Genomic DNA, 22,192 nt, shown 5'->3' with positions numbered 1-22,192 from the left:
TTAAAAGTTTGATTACAACCCTTTTATCTATTCTTGCAACCCACTTTTAGGTCACAACCCACACCCGTGTAGGGCACCCATGGAGTGGGAGCAGTCACAGTTAATTGTATTAGGACAAAGTGCAGATGTTTAATCAGGGAGGGAACTTTTTCCTATAGATGTAGTCACCTGCCTGTTTCTGATCAGAGAGACCCTCAAAAGGTCAGGTGCATGCAGACTGTATGTTAAGCCATCTGCTCTCCACCTCTACTTTCTTCAGCTTGGCTCTGCTCTAGCAAAGTTTTGTGTTACTCAGACAGGTCTGTAATGATTGTTGTGGGGGAATACAATTTTGTGAAGGAGACGTCCCTGTGGGGGATGACTTTTAATCATTTTAAACATCATTTCATGCTGGTGAAGGAGGTCAGGTTGGCAGTTCTGGAGAATGGTAGTGGGGGTTGAAATGCAGATGCACGGTGACTCCCAGAGATCATGCCCTAGGGCAGTGTTAGCTACTGTAGTTGTTTCATGGGCATGTAACTAAGCTTCATTTCAGTGTCTGTAGGGGACATGCCTTGTCATGGGTGTATATGTAGTGTAGGTGGCATCCCAGATGCCTGGGGCATGAGTGTATGAGCAAACTCCTTGAAAGGAAACCACTTACCTCAGTGAATGCTGACAGCACTTTACTCACTGGCAAGAAGAGCTATTCTAGGGATTTATAAAGCATGTTTGGAAAATAGCTCCTGTTTTCATTGTCATACATTTGAGGAGGAGCTGCCAGCCATGAGTAATGCTGAGGTGCAGGGTTATAGGCGTAACAGGAGTTACTTTTCATTCCACCGACTGCAGAAACTTCCTCAGCCTGATGAAGGGTTTTAAACCTGAAAACTTGCTTAATTTTTTCCCCCCAACTATTTAAGTTGGTCTAATAAAAGATACCAGATTCACCCAAAGAACCCTGTCTGCCACAGCTCCAATAAGTCATTTTGCAGTGTAGGCGAACATCGAGTCATTGCCTGCCCTGAAACATTCAATACCTAAATTTGGACAAAGACGCATCAAAATTAAATGGGGGAAGGGACACTCAGACCTGTTTCCTGCTGATAGCAGATCCAGGTGTCTAATTCCAACATCATGTGTGACACTTTCTTCTAAGAAAGATTTCTTTCCCGTACTGGGCGATAGCCTTGGCAAAACAAAACAGAAAAAAATAAGCAGGTTTCTCCTTTCATGTTTTCATTGGATAGAAAAAAAATCCTGAAACTTTGGAATTTTTCTTCCTTTAGGAATATCAAATCATATTTTTCCATGTAACCCTTTTTGGAAAAGTAAAGACCTGAAATGGAAGATTTCCCAGTCCTTAATGGAGAGGGCTGTGTGGAAAAGAGTCTTTGAGTCTTGGAAATGGAGAACTTTCCTTCAAACTCTTCATTGAGCATTTAAAGTAGATATTAACAGAACCATAATTTGCCTACCGTCTTCTTTCTTTGCCAGTCAGTGATGCTTCAGTTGACTGATTTCATATAAGAAGCAAGGATTATTGTGAGTGATCTCTCTCATTGGACCAACTGCATTTAATGTATATATTTAAAAACAATCCCAAAACATTTGGTAGTATTTTGTTGTCCAGGAATTGACTATATAACTGAATTATTACCATAACTGCCCCTCCCTGATGCCTTTTGTTTTGTCAGACTCATTTGTTGCCTCATTTCAGATTAAGCTGTGAACTTTTAGGGACTAAGCATGGAGTCTTCCAAAATATTTATGCAGCATCTTTTTTTCAGTGGACTCGTACCAGATCAAGGCCTTTGGATGCTAATGCAGTGGTGTTAGGCTATATTGCTACTCTTCAGTTGTTCCAGGAAAGCCAGAGAAGAGCTAATTTATATGTATACAGTTAGTAGGAACAGCAGTGTTATGAGCAGTCATTATGCATCATAAAGAAACAAAATTGTATTTGCCTTTTTTGTCTCCTGTTTAGGTCACATATGCCAGAATCTGCAGCAAACCCCTTCTAGGCAGGTTTTCTGGTGCAGGTTTATACATCTCAATAATATTCTGAAACAGTGCCATCATGTGGCATTGTAAAAATATTGCAATGTGCTACCCACCGAGGTGTGTCCAGAAATACCTTGGTGTTTTCTGCATACTAAAATACTTGCTCAGAGTTATTTATTGTAGCTAGTCTGTGTTGGATGTCAGGAATCCACACACACTCTGTTGAATATTTGTAGTCTGTTCCCTTCCTCCTCCCCCACAATTTTTTTCTACTACAAAGCTACTTTGTCACAGCAGTTGTAAAACAAATACTAAAACTGTGATATTAATATGTGAAGCCAAATTTAAGTAGTAAGGGAAGAAGATTCCAGAGATGATGTTCTTTAGAAAATTACTGCTGGGCAGTATATACTGTACTCCAATAGTTGGGCTTTATTCATACACATTTCTGCAGATTAATGTAGCTCAGTTATTTATGTCACCTACTCTAATCCTTAATCTCTTAATTACGTTTACAAAGGTGAATGTTTCAGATTGTTTAAATATGATGTTTCAAGGTAAAAGTGAAAAAGTGCTGCAGGGTATTTGAGAAACTTCTTAAACATTCTGAAGACAGTAAAGCCAGAAGTTTCAAATGAAGGTAATTCAATAATTAAGGATTATCTGTGCTTCGCTGCAGAAGAAACTGAGGCATGATGATGACACTGAAACTGTTTCAAGGCTGCTCAACAAGTGCTCAGTGTTATTAGGCACTAAGCACTCTGAAGAATGCATTCATTTGAATAAGAACAGAGACGTTTGCTATTTCTCAGGATCAAACTCACATTAAAGGCACAGCTAATGCCTAGGACTCAAGAATTCTTAGTATGTGAGCCTAGGATTTGATGGTGAGTTCTGCTGTCCTTGCTCATTGGAAGTATAGTAGTACTTTTTGCTATAAGGAAACTCAGTTACTGCATAGTTAGGTGAAACCAATAAGCAGACAGTAGGAGTGAAGCTTCTTGGGACTGTCTGGAAAGCATGCCTAGATTGTCACCAATAGGGAGAAGCAGCTGGTGTGAAGAGTCCCATAAAAACTGAGAATCTGTCAATAGAGCACATACAGTTGAGGCCCAGTACAACTTTCTCCTATACATAGATGAATGCAGAAAGTTGGCCAGGTAAAATAAAAGGCAAGGATCCACTTGCAGTCTGGTTAAAAACCTGAACTTTCTAAAATGGGAAAATGAGATGAAACTAAAATAGAGTGAGCTCCCAGTAGTCCTATTATTGTTCTCTGTCTGGCCAGGATGACTGTGAAGTATGAGATGGTTAATTATAGGGATATAAGCTAGAGTTCCTGCTGATCCCAGACAGGCCAGAGCTCTTGCCCAGAAGGACTGACCATAAGAAGCTGCTAGGGAAGACATCTAGCATCCTGCCTCAAAAAACAGAGATGCTAGAATGACCTAAGCTGACATGTGGCTTCCTTTCCTTCTGGTGAGCCAAATACAAAGGGATATGGGGATGGATTAGGGACAGGGTAGAAATCATGGGCAACTGGGGGGTGGGCACCAGCAGGGCATGACTGGGGCAGGGGGGGCAGCAGCCAGCCAGCAAGCGGGGGTCTAGTCTCCCAGCAGCCAACCAGCAACCCCAGCATGGTGGCGGTGGAAGTGCTGGCACTTCTGCTGACAGCAGAGCCAATTTCAGTGGGGGTACCAGTGTTCTCAGGGGGGGCATGTGTCCCTCCTATCCATCACCTATGGTGGAAATTATACTTGTAACTGCATTGATTTGTGCCTTTGGGGTCTAAGTTTACATCAGAAGTATCTTAGGAGCATTAGACTGGGCATGTTTGTTTGCATGATCCCAGTTAGTTGCTGATGTTGCTGTTTCCTGTGTAATGGCTCAGTCCTGAAAGTGCCCAGAGCCCAGGTGACTCTGAGGTTCTTCGCATCTTGCTGAACCTTCGATAGACACTGGTGTATTTTATTTATTTTTCTGTAGCAACAGCAGAAAAAATGATGTTCTGAAGTTTGGGAGTTGTCCTTCAGGCCAAAGCCCCATGCAGTGTGATGGTTGCTAGGTCATGATATGGTGTGTTTCTAGTCTGGCTCCTTCTTCCATGGCTCAGCCTTCTCTGAGGAATAAAATAAATAATATTTATGTATTTCACAAGAGCCACCAAGATAAGTGGCAGTAACTTAACTTCCTGCTGCTGCACTCAGCAGAGAGGCCAAGATTGAATGGAAGGGGTGACTGAAGGTGATTTCAGATGACAAGGGCTGAAAAGTTTAGCAGTGGACAAGCAGAGCAAAAGGGAGAGTGCACTAACCCAGCAGTTTCAAACCCATTTGATGGGCACATTTTTGTAAGTCTTCTCCATTGTGCCTACCTCTCTTCCCACTACTTGGGATGACAGCTGTTTTATCTTGTGGTTCCCTATGGACCAGGTCCAGGATAATTGCTGTCCTTCAGTACCATAGGGCCAGTGCCTCAGGCATGCATTCCAGTTCAAACTTGACATAGTGCCTGATTGAAAGTGCCCCAAAATGGGTAGGAGGCACCCAGAAGATGAAACTCATGGTGATACTGCCTAGATATTAGTAGTAAGAATAACAGAGGTAGGAAAAATGTAAATGCGCGTGTAATAAACCCAATCATAACACTCTTTTTCAACGTTATTGTGACACTTGAGTTGCCAGAACAGAGCTCACTGAGTCCATGATATCATTCCAGAGACAGATTTTATAGTTTTCTCTACGTTGTTGTTTTGGTGACTGAGAAGATGAGTTCTCTTTACTCTCAGTAGTGTGCTTGGATTTCAAACACGTGCCCCAACTCACTGGCTTTTTTTTTTTTTTTTTAATGTTTTGTACAGGTGGATTGGCTATAAAGGAGTAGATATAACCACTAACGTATCAAGACAGTTCAGGGAATAACTGAACTAGGGAACTGTCTGAGCAGAGTGTAAACTCCTGAAAATTACTTAAATGTTTATAATTAGAATTAGATGTGCTCTCTGGAGGAAGTGGTGCTGCATTTTATCGCTGTAACCCATGCTGTTGTTTCTCTCTCTCCCGGCCAGTGACCCCCTGCACCATATCTGAATGGAGCGACTGGAGTGGCTGTGCAGAGCCCTGCAAGGCAACGTATCGAGTCCGGAGAAGGCATGTCATTCAGGAGCAGAGGAATGGAGGCGAGGCGTGTCCTCCTCTGGAGGAAAAGGCTGGCTGTGTGGAGTACTGGACCCAGCAAGGAGTGGAGTGCAATCATGCCCTTCGTAAGCACACTGAAAGTGCTGGGTTTGGGCCTGAGCCCAAATGGCTTAGACCCTGGGGTTTGGCCTCCTATGTTTCTCCCCAGAGTTAGCTGGAGTGGTGTAATTTGCTCTGGATTTACACTGGTTTTACTGAGAACTGAATTGACCCCTTTATACTGAGCTCATTGGATTCTCATTGGGATATATTTTTAAATCCTGCCTGCCCCTTGGTGTCATCTGATAGGCTTCAAAAGTGAAGTTTGGGGTCCTGACTCTGGTTTCACTGCTGTGAGCATAAATCTTCAGTAATTCTGGTGCAGTCAATAAAGTCAGTGTGAAACCCATGGAAGTGGGAGGAAAGTGTGGCCTTAGGTGTCACATAGCATCGCTCATGAGTCCTCTGTAAACATCAGGAAGGAATGGCACCCACCAAAGATAAGGTCTCACTTTTCCCCTGCTCAGAGTTTCCTTCTGTTTCCAAACAATGTGCCAGATTTTGCTATAAAGCTGGAATTAAGGCATGACCTGAACTTGCCTGTATCAGCTTTTTCCAATGAGTTTAAGAGCTCTTTGGGGGTCAGAATCTGGCTTTGGCTTCTATCCTAACTAATTTATTTTAAATTGGCTTTTTCAAGCCTGTTGGGAGATGGTATTAGATGAATGAGGGGTTTTTTTTCTTCTCCTTTGGTTGCTGCTCTGATAAACAGTTTTGTTCCAATAGGGCAAAAAAAGAAGAAGAAGAATGAATGTCTCTTTCTAATGCTAGATTGCCACTGAAGATCCAAAAATGCAAGGCTGGAATTATCTTTGATTTCCTGCCAAAGTGGAAATTGTGTGACATTAAAGACCATAAAATCCCCAGTCTTTATTGTTATGCAAGCATAAGTGGCCTTAGTGCACTATTATCACTTGCTTATGTATATTGCTTTTCTTTGATGTTCACAGTCCCAGCATTAATAACCACAGGAGGTTACGGGAAAGCACGAAGGAAGAGAGCTGCATCCAGTGAAAATGAAAGAGCGGGGTAAGTAGGAGGCTGGGCTTTGCAACATAATGGCACCTTGTTCATGGCTTCGATGGGTGTGTTGTGTAGGCCAGGCTCTGTCCTGGATAGAGCATCTATTTCCTTTGACAGCCTGAAGACTTTTAAAGCTGGATTCCAACAAAACAGCATCTCCATCTGATAGAGGCTTGATCTTCCACAGCAGGATATGTTCAAAGCAATGTCACTGAAGTTACTGGGAGAGAGAGCTGATGCTGTTTAGGATGGTGTAAGCAGAGAGCAGTAGTTTCAGGTTCTTTTCTATATCTGGTTCTCTCTGGGAAGTCTATACCACATCACCGTAGTACAGACTTTTGGGGGTAAGAGGCTCCCACAAACACGATGCCCACTCACACATCTGTGTTAAAGGTGCAGGCAATGGTTGGCTTTGTTTTATGCAGTTTGGGTTGGGGTCTAGCAAGTTGCTGTTTTGGGTGCCAGCTGGGCAGAACCTAGGCTTCCCTGCAGTGTGGGAAGCAAGTTTTTGCACCAACTGGCTTGACTGCTTCAAGCACTTGTGAAAGATTCATCCAATATACTTGGCCATCTTGGGCTCCACCTGCATGTTTCCCTCATTGGCATTATTGCACATTGCAGGTACTGGGAAGCATCAGAGCTCTGCAGAAAGCTCTCCTTTGCATGTAAAATTCCATGACAGACATACACATGTGCTGATCGGTCATCAGACTGGGGTGCCCATCATGGCCATAGGTGTGGCAAAAGTACCTCCGTTATGCTCAGTTTAGAGGGATAAAGTCAGCAGGGGAGCTAACATCAGCTTTGCCATTCTGCTTCTTGCTCCAACAGAGGCAGCTGTTGGCAGTAATGTAGCAGGTTGCTGAGGGGGATGATGCAGTGCTGTTCTAGACCCTGTCCTACTCAGTTTTGCAGGCTGGCGATTCTCTGTAGATCCTAATTCAAGCTCGTATACATGGAGTTTTTTGGCACCTGTCATTTTTGTAAATGCCCCAGAGAGGTTATAAGTGCTCCCCTTTCATTGTGAAGTAGCTTGCTGGTTTTCTGCTTGGACTCCTGCATGCATATTTCCACAACGTGTGTGTATTCATCAGCTTTGTTTAAGCTTCTCGTGGGAATAAGCTTCTGCTCATGCTGAACCCCTACTGACCCCTCAATTGTGAAGAGGACCTCTTTAGTCTTCTTCAACATTTGCATGCCACCTGTTGGGTGAACTGATGGCACTCCACTGCCAACAAGATGCAGACAGCTCTACCAGAAAAATCATACTCCCAAGGTAGCCCAGTGCTTGGTCGTAATCACCTGTGAATGAAGAACAGCTGGAGTAGGACAGGGGTAATGCTAGAGGAAAGCATTGTGAAGGATGTGAAGTTGTGGTGCAGCCTCCTTTAGCTGATGGCACACTCCCTGAATTGGTGACCTTAGCATGTATGGTAGTTCTCTTCCACTTCTGACACTGAGCACCACATAGCAGCATTCAGGGCAGTACTTTTTATTGCCTCTGGCTGGCTAGGAGAGTCCATCCCATCTTGGTGGCTGGTGGACCTGACTTCTGTTGTCCGTGCCCTTGTCACATCTTGGCTGACTACAGCCATGTGATATAACTGCTTGAGAAGGCTCTAGCACACAGGAAGCTAAAGAATACAGAATGGTACAGTGCATCTTCTCAGAAATACAGGCCACCATAAGCATGTCAGACCTGTCCTTTACCCTCTGCGGTGGCTTCTGATAGAATTTCATCCCATTCTCATTTTCAAGGCACTCGGTGGTCTGAACCCAGGCCACCTAAAGTACTGAGGTGAAGAACTCCAGAAGAATGCAACTCCCAGAATCAGAAGTTTATAACGGATCTGAAGAGGCCTTTAATTTAACCATATTCCTAAGCTTTCCCAGACAAATGCTTACCGACCTCTTCTTGAAACCTCTAATGGAGGAGACTGTGATTCTGTAAAAATGGATAAAGCTTGTCTTTGTGGAAGACTTTCTTGGGGGCTAGTATGAGATTGCAGAATGAACTTCCACAGGAGTTAAGGGATAAACCTACCTGTCTTCTGTATCTAAGGTGCATTTCTTTGATTTTTACCTTCTCTCCATAAATATCTAGGAATATGTACATAAAGCAACCTTCTCCCCTCTCAAGAAGCTGTATTGTGCATATTTTTATCCCTCTGAGAGAACCATGTGAAAACAGCACTTGACACACAGTCATTTTGCTTAATGTATTAGTGGAAGGTACTCGGGATACTGTAGTGATGAACAAGTTACATGAATCCAGATGTAGTAGAACCCAGCTCTGTACTGCCCCTACGGTTTTCCAGACTCCAAAATAGCGAGACTGGTTTTCTAAACTGAGATTTGGTTAAAAACAGGAACATAGCCCGATTTGAGCATGGCACAAGTATAGTGCTAATTTTCTCAGTGGTAATCTCATAGTCTTTCCCAAGAACGAGGCAGCTTAATCCCGATTTCTAGCAGGAACAATACTGTCGGAAAGTTTCCAATAACTAAGTCTTAGTTACTGTTGCAAATTACTGTAAGACTTAGTGTCTGATGAAGTATTGAAACTAAATATTGGGCAGTCTAGTCCAGTAACTAGGGCCCCACACTGGGTTCTGTTCCTGGAACTGCCACTTACTTCATCTCAGGCATTGGCCAAGGACTTAATCTCTCCCTGCCTTAGTTGCAGTGATAGCCTTTGCTTTGATGTGAAAACACCTAAATTAGGTCTGAGCGTTACTGCTCATTTCAGTTTGTCAGAATGGATTCATACAGGATCTGTGTGTCTGTGTTAACTTACCTGCATTCACCACATCTGCTCTAGCTCTCTCAGTGGCTCTCAGATCTGTAACATAATTGTTGGTCTAACTGGGGCTCTCGTTTTTGCTGTAGGTATTGCGTTGAATTCCAGCTTGCAGCCATCACGGAAGGTTGTTTGCATGGGAACAGTTCCTACACTCGCTGGATGCGATATCTCAGTGAAGGGCACGTAGTGTGTGTGGAGTGCCAGCACCCGGCCTTAGACTCTAGGAGTCTGCACTGCTATGGTGATGGCAGTGGAAGCAAAAAGTAAGAGTTTTGAATTCTGCCTTGTTCTTTGTAGGTACCACACATGGATTTTTGCATTTCCCCACCTTGATCTGGTTGGAGAGACTTGTTTCAGTTTTGTCATCCACTGCACTTGTCAGCGCTTTACATCTTCTGAGCCCTGTTTAAATGTTAACTCATCCTTTCTGCTCACTGTGGTTTAGATCAGTAATGATCACTCTTAGAATGAGATCTGGAATTAATTGTCCTGGCTGTGCTCACCTGATAAATTAGTGGCAAAGCCAGGTCTAGTATTTTTGCAAGGGATCTGTCTATTCCATGTTCTTCATACTGCCAGGGGATCTGCTGTGGAGCATGCTTTGTCCACTGGATCCTGCTTGCATGAGCCAGACCTGTAAATGTGAGAGTGAAACTACTGTGGGGCACCTTCCATGGGTGCTTACAGCCAGGCTGGAGAGCAGGGTCTCAAGAGTAGTTATGGAGAGAGCCTTGGAGCAGCTTCCCACCATACTCCTGTGTTTGGTGGGTGGGCAGGGCATGTTTGAGAGCTGTGTTGGGGATGTGGTGCAGAAGTACCCTACTGCTCACTGCCTTGAATTTGAGTCTTACAGGCTGCTATTTGACTAAGGCTAAGCATCCTCCTAGAGGGCAAATAAAGCTGAATCCATTTGCAGGTTGTTGCCAATCTGAAGAACAGTGTATGTTATTGAGTATCTCTCATTCAGAGACCTGCATTTTGTTTCCTAAAGTGAATCTGAATGTATGCTCCTCCCTAACCCTAACTGCTAGTCGGGTAAGTCTTGGCATTGGGAATGGGTAGCCAATGCAAGTGGAAAAGTGCCCTTTTTTACTTAAAGCACCTTTCACTCAGGACTCTCAAGTTGTTCTTGGTAGGCAGGGGTGCCTGTAGAGTAACCTGGAGGCTGCTCCGACGCGCTGTAATTGCAGCCCGTCAGAGCAGACTCAGTTAACTAAGTCTGCTGGAGCATGGTAATGACTGTGCTCCAGCCAGCCTCTGTGTCTTGTGTTTCAGCATCCCTGCACTTCAAAATGGCAGCAGGGATACTTGTATCTAAATCTCATTAAAGCTTTAGATAAAGTGCCCATGCCACCATTTTGAAACATGAGGATGCTGATCTGTGAGATGCTCTGGGAGCTTTAATTAGAGTGGCTCTTGGAGCTGCTCTAATTAAAGCGCCCTCTTGCTCCCAGAGCATGTGTAAAAATGTCTGAGATGAGCATTACCCACACTGTACAGGTGGATAAACTCAGGCAAAGAGAGGGGAAAGGACTCATTACTCAGCAACAGAACCTGGGAATTCTGATTCTGAGTCTCCTGCTGTAGCCACTAGGCAACTCTGCCTTTTAATCGCAATTCCCCTTCAGAATCATATTTCTGTATCGCATATAATTCTAGTTTGTTTTAATTTAATAAAAGCAGTCTCTAGAATTTCAGGGCCGGACTGCTCTGGAAATGTCTGTGTGGCAATACACTGGGGTATTTTAGAGTTTGAGATAAATAGGTCTGTTATGAAATACTTACCATAAACTAGGATTATTAGGCCTTAAACTTGCTATATATTAAACATGAATTTCTGCTGGTAATAGCCTTTTTTAGGAAGGATCTGTCCAGAGCTTTTAACATGAAAAAGTTATGTGAGATGCTTTTCCTTCTGTCTCACCCCTGCTTTTTAAGTGTAAATATCACATAGATCTTTAGATAAAGAGCAATAAACCCAACTGGTGCTGTCAGGGGAGGCTTTAAACTGCAGTAAAAATGTAGATGAATGTCAAGGCTGGAAATAATATTATTTTGTCAGAAACCCTGAAGCTAGATAAGAACATCTGATTAGGTAAAAGCAAATGAGAAAAGAGACCAAAGTCAGCAAACACTTTGGAGTACTGAGTAGGAAAAGTGAGGTTATACGGCAGGGGTGGGCAAAATACGGCCCGCAGACTGGATCTGGCCCACCGGGCCTACAGGGACCCATCAACTAATTGTATCCTGCCCAGCCCTTGCACCTCACTCCCAACCTTCTGGGTGGAAGGGCCTGGCACAGCCAGCGTGCAGCTTCTGGGAGAGGCTGCTGCTGCCACTGGGGAACCTGCTCCAGTTCCCTGGCGTCCCACTTGCTCGGGGCATGAGGTAGGGAAGGGACGGGGGGCAGGGGTGGAGCTGCAGCTGGGCGGGAGTGTGGGGCTGGTGGCAGCATGGAGCCCATGCCCAGGGGAGTGGTGGGAGTGCAGAGCTTGGGTGGGCAGGGTGTGGATGTGAGGGAGGGTGGGAGGTGTGGATTTTGTGGGGTGGGATTAAAGCAGGTAAACTGAAACCCTTGAGTGATTAGAGCAGGGGTGGGCAATTATTTTGGCCGGTGGGCCGCTTAATGAGTTTTGGTGAGCTGTTGAGGGCCACAAGGGTAGCCCTTGACAGCCCCACCCCCTGGTCACCACCTTGGGACTGGAAGTCCTACCCCTAACCCCTGATCAACTACCTGGGGTAGTTGATTTTTTTTTTTCTTTTTGCTTTGTTCATTTCAGTTTGAACTGTGACCATCTCTTTTTGAGAAACAGTGGGGCATGAATCTCTGTGATATAGTGCAAAGTATTTTGTACTTTACACCAGATTACAGCTAGCTCTCCATTAAGCCACCAAGAAGTGTTCTGCAAGTTGTGGGGCTGGTTTTTATTGATTGCTCTAATTCTGTCCTCTGTGCAGTCTGGGCATTTTGTTGATGGAGCTGAGCAACATTTGGAGCATCTGTCATGACCATGTCTTGTGTACGGCATTGCTGCATGACACACTCTTTTAATTTCCAAACATAGGCTTTTCAGGACTGGCCAAATGGGTTGGAGGAAAGAAAAGCATGGAGAGCTGCTGTCTGTGCCCTTGAGAAGGTTGGGAGAAAGATGTAGGTTAGGGAGCATTCACCCTCTGAAAGATTAGCTAGATTTATGTTGGGGTATGAACAATCAATCAAATTTAAAATGTGTTAACAGGGCTCAGTTTCATACTGTGAACAGCTGTTCCATGTAATGATTCATGTGCCTGCAATTACCCTGTGGTAAATGAAAGCTAAACCAGGGCAACTTTTACCATTTTTGTTCAGGGCTAAGCTGCTCCAGTTTAGCTTTCACTTACCACAGGGTAATTGCAGCCAGATGGGCAGTTTTGAGTGTCAGCTGCTCTGTGGTGATTCCTTGCTGCTTGCTCCCTTCCATCTTCCTATAATTTGATCATTTTTCCATACCCTCAAGCAGCATTTGCAAACTAGGGGGTATGACCCCCAGTGGGCTTGCGGCAGTTCTGAGTGGATTTGTGTGCTCCCGAGCCCGTACATCCCCAGAGTACTTGGAAATACAGTGTCCCAACCTGGCTATTCTGTGTTAAGTGTCTGTATCCACTCTTGTCTGATGGTGGAAATTGGGGCAGGTCACTCCTGAATGAAAAGGGGCCCAATTGCCCCAATTGTTTTGGCTGGGAGCATACACATGAACAGTTACCAAAAAGTAGCTGAGGTGCAGAAAGTCCTGCCCCTGCTGTTTGCAAGCACACAAACTGTCTGTGTGCCTGTGCTTATCCCAGGGTAGGCAAAAACTAAATTGAAGTCATTTAGCCCTGTTTTATTCAGTGGCAAACTGCCCTGATTTAGCTTTCACTATGGGTAAAGCCAGGCATCAGTACAATTATTGAGGATCAGCTAAGGCACATGGAAGTCCTACCCATGCTAACTGCTAGCATATGAGCAGCAGTAACTGTTTGGAGAGGCACAGAATTATCTGACTAGGCTGGGGTTATGACCAGAGGAATTGGGTTAACCTGGGGCCAAGCAATTTGGGAAACATTGAGGGCAGGATCTGCCAACCAGATGTGGAAATGTTCTTCTGAAAACAAATGCAATACCTGTGAAGGGCACTTGGAAAAGAGCAGGTGGTAACTGTTGCCTTGGTAAAGGGGACAACAGGAAGAACATGTTGGTAGAGGGGGAGATCTAGTTCTGCAGTACATGAGTGCTTGTCCAGATTTGCTTGTCCTAATGACACACCAATCCCCACCCTTTTGCCCAGTGCTTGAAGTGCTCGCCTATGTACCTCACCCAGGTAGGTTGATGCTTTGATAGCTTTGCTGTCAGCCTCACACAAATGATTATACAGACTGAAACATCCCAACACCCCCAAAGGGAGGTCACTCCAGCTCCTGGCTGCAGTGCTGTGATGGAGCAGCATGGGGGAAGCATGCACAGCTGTTGCCTCTGTCACACCCACTCCATCTTGGCATGTCGGTGCGCCCAGGCTGTCAGTTTGGTAGCTTGCATCAGCACGCAACTCCCAGAGTTATTGTTCCAAAAGTGCTGATCAGGAAGAGAAAAATCAGAGCAAGTTTAAAATATACAAAGGTCAGAGAGAGTTTAAAATACACTCAGCAGCACTGAGTATATTTTGAGGAGGATTTCTCCTAATGATCTTTTTGCGTGTCAGCCTTGTATGGTATAATTCAAGGCTCTGTCAAGCAGGCCTTCAAATAGCTAGTGTCAACTAAAAGAAGATTCTTGAAGGCTTCATAGGCATAGCCATTGGACAGTGAGGGCCCCCTCAGTGCTTGATCTGCAGAGGACGCTCTTCTATTATAGCCCTGCTTATAAAGAAAGCTCAGGCTATCGCAGCTTGTGATTTTTACTTTGGATGCCTGCAGACCAGCTCTTGCAGTGTTGGTCAACATAATGACCATCACAGAAGTGGGGACAGCTCCACAGGACTTCATGGCCTCCATGTTTTCAGAAGGGGAAAAGGTATGAGACCCAAAGTGGTGAGGCTAGAAGAAAGGTTTTGTGGGGGGGGGGGGGTTTGGATGTACCAGAACACATAGCACCAGTAACACGCAGTGATGCCAGTGATCAGCCAGCACTAAGAGCTTCTACAGGGAACTGTGCCTGGGAGGATTAGCTGTTCTTTATTGTCTTGAGCAAGATGCGGCAGTTACAGTGCAGAAACAACTTCATTCTGGACATTTATGTCCCTGCATATGGGGGAAGGGTGTTTCTTTAAATATAGCAATGGCAGTGTTTGCAATTCCCATCAGCAAGACCAAAAATGGCAAATATAGTTTGTGTTTAAGGACTCAAGCCTTTTAAAGGTAAAGTTATGACTCTGGGGTTGGAGAAGCACCATACAGCATGTGGCAGCCTGCTTTATCCAGGATCTTGCTTGTTCCTTTCCAAAACCTTGTGGCTTAAAATGACCCTGAGCCAGAAGAGACAACATTTAGCTTTTTCCTAACCACGCGTGATTTTAAAACTCTGCCCTGGAATGTGACATCTCATTAAATCAACAGCAATGTTATCTTTGAACAATTGGCATTGATAATTCTGGCTTATAGAGCACTATAAATCAAGCAGGGGCAATGGACTTACCATCAGGCTACTTTGCTGGAAGCTCTCATCACAGAGACCAAGGCCTGAATGAGCCCTGGAGCTTGCCCTTCTGCAGTAGGGAAGAGCTGAGATGCATTGAGGGCAATGAGTATAATGGGAGCAGAAGCTTGTGCTCCTGCTGTCTGTATTATATCTTTTCTGTGGCTAAATTTTGGGTCCAGCGGCTGCTAGGCCAGCATCTTTTTGGTTGACATTAAATGTACATACTGTATATTCTGTTAATAGACCACCTCTCTCGTCAGTGCAAGACAAATGTGTTCGTGAACTTTTGGGGAATTTGTTGAACCTGGGATCAACTAGGTTAGAAAAATATGGTGAATTTTCCTGCTTTTGTGTGTCTTTGCTTTATAGATACATCCCAACTGCATGCCTTTGTATTGCCTAGCACGTGCTTGTTCAGTGTCCGGAATACCCGGTGATGATGATGGGAGCTCTGCGCATGGAAAAAGTGCATAGTTCAGTAGAGACCAAGTGGGTTGAAAAGAGAAATGTTGTTTACATTTTCAGTACATCAGATGTTTCTGCAGTAATTTTGATTACTTTTGATCAAATTTTGATCTCTCTCTGTACCATCCTCCTAGGGTGAGTGGAGTCACTCAGCATGAGATCAAAATTGGTGTGTTGAAACTGATGTCAGATGGAAAAAATTCAGGATTTTCCAAGTGTTTTGGACCCTGTTGGTGATGTGATTGACTGAAGCAGCCAGCTCCTTGCATGGTGCCCTTGCTTGAATCCCCAACAGTGATGGTGCAGTACATGTTCAGCTGTTGTCTTGGAAGGCATTAACCTCTCTCCCTCCTTTTCTGCTCTTTCTGTTTCAGGAACGAGGTGCTGCACTGGCAGGCTGTAGGGAATCCTCGGTGCAGAGGAACTTGGAAGAGAATTCGCCAGCTGGACACTTGTTCCTGTCCTTCCGTTCATAGCTTCTTGTTCATTTAACTCTTCCAAATTAGCCCACTGCCCGAGTCATGTGCTGGCTTCTCTGGCACAAACTTTTAAGTAATGACCATAATCGATCTGGTGATTAATCAGTGTTGAAGACTGGGCTGAACTGGTTTAAGGAGGTTGTCGCCTGCAGAGGGTTAAGCTAAGTCCTCCTTCAGACACTTCTGTGCTTTTGCATCCCTGAAGAAGGCAGAGAGAAACTGCAGTCTGTTTCCACACCTCCCTCCCTGCTGCCTCAGCAGTCTTTCAAAGCCTTCCTCCCCCAGACCTGCCAGTGATGATCCACCAAAGAAGAGAATTTACAAATGATTAAGACGAGCACAGATTAAGTACCCAACAAAAGACTAAAGGAATCTCTGCAAACTGGTTCCTCCTTTTGGTGATAGTGCCCTTCCCTTGAGGACATTTCTTCCTTCCTTTTATTTATAGATCTTTCCCCCTTTTATTCTCAAGCTGGTCTCTATATTGGGTTCTTAGACTAATGTAGGATCTCACTGAAACCTGTGACAAAGCTCCCATTGCCTTCAACAATCGGCCCAAAAGGCTTGATCCTAAATGGTGGTGGGGGTTGCTGGACCCTGATTCCATCAAGGTAATGGTAACAGTCAGGATCAGGGCTATTGAACCAGTGAGAACTGATGATCCTCTGAATAACAGAGTCCTTAGACCTCAGGTTGCAAGGACCATGGACTGTGTTACCTTATTTGGAAGTGCCTTATTTCTTGTGGTTCAGACATCTCCTGTGCAGTAGTGAGGTACTAAAACTCTCATTACTTTTCTCTTGCATCTGACAACTTTTTGAAATAGTTTTCATTACAATCTCTTGGGTTTCTGTTTTGAAAATGTTCTATAAATTATAATAAAAGAGACTTTAGAGACATTCTAATGGCAGTTTATTAATTTTCTCTTTTCAGCAGCTGGTCCTAAAGAAGTCATCCTAACTGATCTTGCTGAGTGACGGTAGATCACTCACCTAGTCTGTTTCCAAACTATTCAGTTTTAAAAAGCATCCTAAGCACCTGTCGTGAATGGTGCCCAAAAGCAGATGTGAGCTTTGGCTTACACAGCCATTTTAAATCCAAATGGCACCTGAACATTGCAACACCGAGCATCACAACATCCAGTGTTTAGGGATCTGCCTCCCTGCAGGCCCAGCAGAGCACTAGGAAGTGATAGGATTTACAATGCACCTTTGTGGTGAGCATTTCTCACTGGTTCTACTCATTGTACTGCCTGTTGTGATTCCTGTTCTTAGTAGCTGACTGTCCTCATGCGTGGTGTAGGGATCTTAGGGTGCCTGGACATCAGTGTGGAGGCTGGTCTGACGCACTAATGCTGTGGTGCTTTAATTAGAGCAGCCCTTGGACCTTTTCTGATTAAATTGGTGTCTTCCCCTCTGCCCACAACCTCCAGAGCATGTGTAAAAGTGCCCTTACTTAGAGCCTAGGTAAGGGGCCAATTTATTAAACATCTTCTTGGATCTAGTCCTTTACTACCCTGTGCAATGCATAGGTAGAATTCAGTGATTAAGAACAGTATTCACAACACCCAGCACACTAAGTAGAGAACTGCCTAAAGTAGCCAACAAGCAGCGTTGGAGAGAGGTGTGTTGCTCATTTAATATAAAATATTTAAATAGTCATTGGAGCAAGGACTGGAAGCCAAATCAGGCCATCTCCACCCAGGTGAGTGCCCTAACTAGTACGCAAGAGAAAGATGCTGTCTTTGGCCCAAGACGTATTCAGTTATTAAAGTGGAGTGCTTTCAGCAGGAGGAACTGAGCACAACCTGCTTGGAAATGCTTGAGAGTTTAGGACTTAGTGCATAGTCCTGAATGGTAACAGCTAGGGTTCAAATCCCTGTGGGCCCTGGGAGTGCTCTCCCCACAGTGCTATGGGACAGGAGAGGTTGTCCATCTTGGATCGTCAGTACATCTATAAGAACAGCCCTCACAGGTGGAGGTAGGCAATGTCCTAGTTTGGCCATCCTTATGGGGCTTGGGGGAACTGCTTGGAGCCTATCAGGACTTTTGTGGCCACGTGTAGCACTAGAAAGGTAGGTACCTAAGAGTATGTCTATACTTCTCCCTCAGTGTTTGTGGGGATGGATGCTCTTGCCCTCTGCTCCTGTTCAAACAGGCCAAGGCTGGAAATGCAGTGGTGAAGCTTTTCCAGGGTCATTTCTCATGGCCACTGTCAAGCACGCCCAAGACAGAGGTCTCAAGGGCAGCTGCACCAGGGAGGTTTTTCTGAGGGCTTCACTGCTGCATTTTGAGGCATGGTCCATATGGTTGGGTTAAATGTGCTTGAGAGCATCCCTGTCAGAGAACGCTGCAGAAGCAGTGTAGAAATTGCCAAAGGGAAGTGCAAACAATAGAGTAAGTGTTGTGGGGGGAGGCGGAGGAGGGACTGTGACAATTCCACCGGCACCTAAAATAATGGACTGAAATACCCAGTACCTAATTCACATTTGGGTGTCTAGTCTTAAATGTAACTTTAAAGAAAGAGGTGCTAAGTTTTCTAGCTTGGCCTTGATAGCATTGCTCGTTAGGACACCTGGTGTCACCTGTATGTGCTAAGGTCCATTTTACACACCCTGGTGCCACACTATACAGCAGAGCTGTTCAGGGTGAAAGAGTGCCTATAGCTGCAACAGTTTGAGATGCATTTGTAGCTTCCTTCCATTCTCACAGTAAATGATAACAGATAAAGTGATCCTTGGGGCAGTTAAATTATCTGCTGTTCTTGTGTTGTGAAAGTCACAGTGCTGCTCCACTCATTTCTGAGATCTCTGACTGTCTTCACTTCTCTGGCTGAGCTAGGTATGTATTTACATCACGTGAGCCAAATGAGACTTGTTCTCGGTGAACAACCCTAGTGGAGACGAGGCAAAGGGGTTTTTCCCTTCGATGTCAACCTTATACTCTCTGCCTGTGGCTTACTTCAAGGACCTACGAGGAGGTAAAAACTGTCACTACTCATGCGAGGAACCTACGTGCACACTTAAGTTTCCAGGGAAGTTGTTCACATTCATCATGTTTCTGAAACTAGTGCCGTCCCTTGTGTTCATGGCCAACCGGCTCTCAGGACTCCTGTTTAGATTCATACAGACTGGGTGAGCAAGCAAGTTTTCCCAAGCCTTCCTTAGGTACTTCCTCTACTTAACTTCTTTGCTCAGCTGACATCATGGTAAGGCACAGAGAGGACTTGGGCTCTGAGAGGGATTTGAGAGCAGGGCTCTGCTTTTTATTGTGTATTATCTCAGGGCAGCAAGGGGGGGAAATAGCTTGTGCTTTGCTGTCTGATGTAATCTGGAACTAACTTGCCTTTGTGGTCCGCTCAGGAATGCGATCCTGAATGACTTATGAATAGATAAACCGAATGCAGTGCGTGTGCTTTTTACAGTGAGGCATTTCTATCAAGCCAGAAGCAAGTTTCTCTGTAGGGATATGAGATCACGGAAACATTTAGTCATGGGAAGATGTTATTTACACCTAGAGGGGCCTCATCCTGGACTAAGTGCGAGTCCAAAGGGAGTTCTGCCATTAACATCAGGAACAGGAAGCTAAAGCCAATAATGAGAAGCACTTTTCACTTACAAATGATTAGAACCAATCCTATAAGAAACTAAATTTCTAGTTTTACCAGGTGGTGGGAGCCCTCAGGTCTACTTGACTCTAGTGTGTGCAGAACTAGACTTACAGTTCATACAAATTTGGGGCTTTTAATAAACTTCCTTTGAAAAAAAAAAAAAAGTCTTTCAGTGCTGCCCTCTGTATAATCTCCATGCCAACCAGGGGTATCAGTATATCTGCTGCAAACATTAGATCATGGTGCCATTTAGAAAACCTTAATTATAATTAATGACATGATGTGGCAGCTTAATAGCAACTTGATTCCATTTGCCAATTGCCTATACATTAACTGTACTAGGCTGGTGCATTAGTATACACATTAAACAGGTTGTCCCAGTACCCCCTGATGAGTATTCGTTACTCTGATGAATAGGCTTTGTTGGCTTTGTTGCACTGTTTTCAGGATCTGCGATTGCCATGTGCCACAGGTAGGAAGTAATTATATTTGGGAGATGGCAAATATTAAAAATGAGAGATGGAGAGGGAGGGAGAGAGACGTGGGTGCGGTGAGTAGGAAAGGCTAATAGAAGTGTCAGGTCAACTTCCCTATCAATGAAAACTATCTTAAGATATAAATGAATACCCGCTCCTGGCTTCTGTCCCCAGGGGCTTGGTCATCCTTCCGCCTTATCAATCTCCATAATGGCTTAGGGCTTGGATTGAAGAGAAGACAAAGCTATTGGAAAGCCCATGCTAACTACCGTTGAAAAACGGCTTCCCCCTGCAAGCCAGCCTCGCATCTAGAACAGGCTGTTTATTAGAGATGACAGTCGTTTCCACGACAACCCGGCGAGCCTTTCACCCCTAGATATCAATAGGAGAACTGCTCCCACCACGAGTGGATAAAGCCATGAGTCTTAGGCCAATAATTCACAAAACATCCCGTGGGCAGCAGCAGTCAGGACCTGTCCCTGGTTTACCCTTTGCAGCCATGGGCTGGGCTTTTGGTACAAAGAAAAGCCAGTAAATAAAAACCACAAAGTATTCAGATTCTTTATGTGTAAGTTGAATAAGTAATCCCTAACACCTAGGGAGGTTTGATAGCCCTGCCCTTCCCTCATGTTCCCCCTTTTCCTTTGCTTTTCCCTGTTCCCATCTCCACGTTTCAGAGGGCTGTGGGGCATGGGCGAGGGGGACGTGCTCAGTTTGAAACATGCATTTGAACCGCCCTGCAGAAAACTTCAACTTTTCATCCAAAAATGGAAAGCTGAAAGTTTTCCCATTTTGAACAACTGAAACCTGACAATTTAAGGCCAAAGCTAGTTTTTAAAAATTGTTATTTGTTGTTATTTTTAAAACTAAAAATAAAGGCTTCCGACTTTTTTCCTTTGAGTGGAAATTTTGGATCTTTAATTGTTGGATTTAGTTTTCCCTCCTGCGTCCAGTCCTGCCAGTTTGGTGGCGAACCCTGTGACGGTTGCTCTTGTGAATCTTATGAGCTATCCCAGTGGCCCAGCATTGGAAATGTTAAAGCACTGCACACAGCTCTGAGTATTGTTGTTAAGCTCTTAGATCCCTGCTGTGTATGACTTGCTGTGGAATTGCAAACAGAGGATTATAACTTAAGGTAAGAAGTAAGCATCCAGAAGAGAGGAGATTCCTGGCCAGCAAAGATGATCTTGCCTGTAAATATACAGCTCTTACAATTTAAAGGGAAAAAAATCACAAGGGAAAATTAACTCCTTCACCTTCACTTACACAGAGATTTTGTTCTAAATGGAATTCAGTGTTTTCTGGCACCGACTCTTTAAATCTATGAAAAACCAGGATATGCAGTGGCTTTAAGCTGCTAATCCAAGTGGGTAAGGATAACTTTTGTCCGGCTGTATCTGCACAGATCTCTCAGCGACATCAGTGGGAGCCACCTGCATATTTAGGGAAGGATTTGCACAACTGCTTGTCACAAGTATTTCCTATGTTAAATATATACAGGAGACTCAGGAAATTGGAAGTGTGATGCTTCCTATATCTATGCATATTATTACTAGTCCCAGTATTATGCAACTGCTGTCTGAAATACAGCCTCAGTATTTGACTGATGAGTTCCTGAAGCAGTGAATTCCACAGATCAGTTATGGTTTAGCTGAAGTAGTACGGATTAGCTATTGTACCTTTACCATCCTTTATGCCATTGAATGTGCACTTTAGTCTACAGATTCAAAAAGCTATTTCCACAATGAGGACTTACTCCTGCAGAGATCCAAATCACTCTTCCCATGCACTGGGCTTTGCTATTAGTTTATGTACCGAATACTTGTTTACTTGAGTTTTTTTTGTGGCCTTTCATACCATAATGGTGTGTTATTGAATTACTGGAAGGAGGGTGCGGAAGGATGCCAAAGCTAATGGACTCTTGCTTTCTCTGCTTTTAAGCCAATCTCCATTTATTCCTTGACTCTGCACTTTCACCATTAACCCGAGGTGGAACTTACTGTGGACCCAAGCTTTAGTTGTCATTGCTGTTTCTGTCCCAGTGTAGTGAGACAACTAGGCTTAACTAAAAATGAAAGTGGAGGTCCCACTGTTAAGGTAGTTGGGGAGCTCTAGTGACATCTCTGCGATGTCCACAATATTCACTGTTCTATTGACTCATCTGCAAGCTTGACACCAAGATATAGGCGAGCAGATCTCGCATTTCGAAACATAAGACTCAGTAAGAGTCGAGAAGGATTTTTTTTCCCCCCTCTGTATAAAAGTAGCATTAGGCAATTAACTGTGTGTGCAATATGGATTTTTTTTTTTAAGCTTCCTCTGCAGTAGAATTTGCAATCCATTTCTGGAGACAGGATCCTGGATGAATCTGATCTAGTGAGGCATTTCCTATGCTGCTTTAAATAACTCACCATTCCATAGCATGGGGGCTCTCAATCTTTTTAGTCTCACAAAATGCCATC

The 22,192-nt window shown here is 44.3% G+C and overlaps 1 protein-coding gene across 1 annotated transcript; it reads left to right on the top strand.

Moving 5' to 3' along the window:
- Window positions 1-2,527: 2,527 nt before the first annotated feature.
- On the top strand, window positions 2,528-20,630 carry LOC109313301 (somatomedin-B and thrombospondin type-1 domain-containing protein-like). The gene is made up of 5 exons (XM_019539796.1): window positions 2,528-2,540; window positions 4,973-5,248; window positions 6,173-6,251; window positions 9,135-9,311; window positions 15,541-20,630. The coding sequence occupies exons 1-5, from the start codon at window positions 2,528-2,530 to the stop codon at window positions 15,656-15,658; spliced, it is 663 nt and encodes a 220-aa protein (XP_019395341.1). The 3' UTR covers window positions 15,659-20,630.
- The last annotated feature ends 1,562 nt before the right edge of the window (window positions 20,631-22,192 follow it).

This window comes from Crocodylus porosus, unplaced genomic scaffold (assembly GCF_001723895.1).
Source record: "Crocodylus porosus isolate Cpor-Errol unplaced genomic scaffold, CroPor_comp1, whole genome shotgun sequence".
NCBI classification, from domain to species: domain Eukaryota; kingdom Metazoa; phylum Chordata; order Crocodylia; family Crocodylidae; genus Crocodylus; species Crocodylus porosus.
This window is presented reverse-complemented; position numbering and strand designations above follow the sequence as displayed.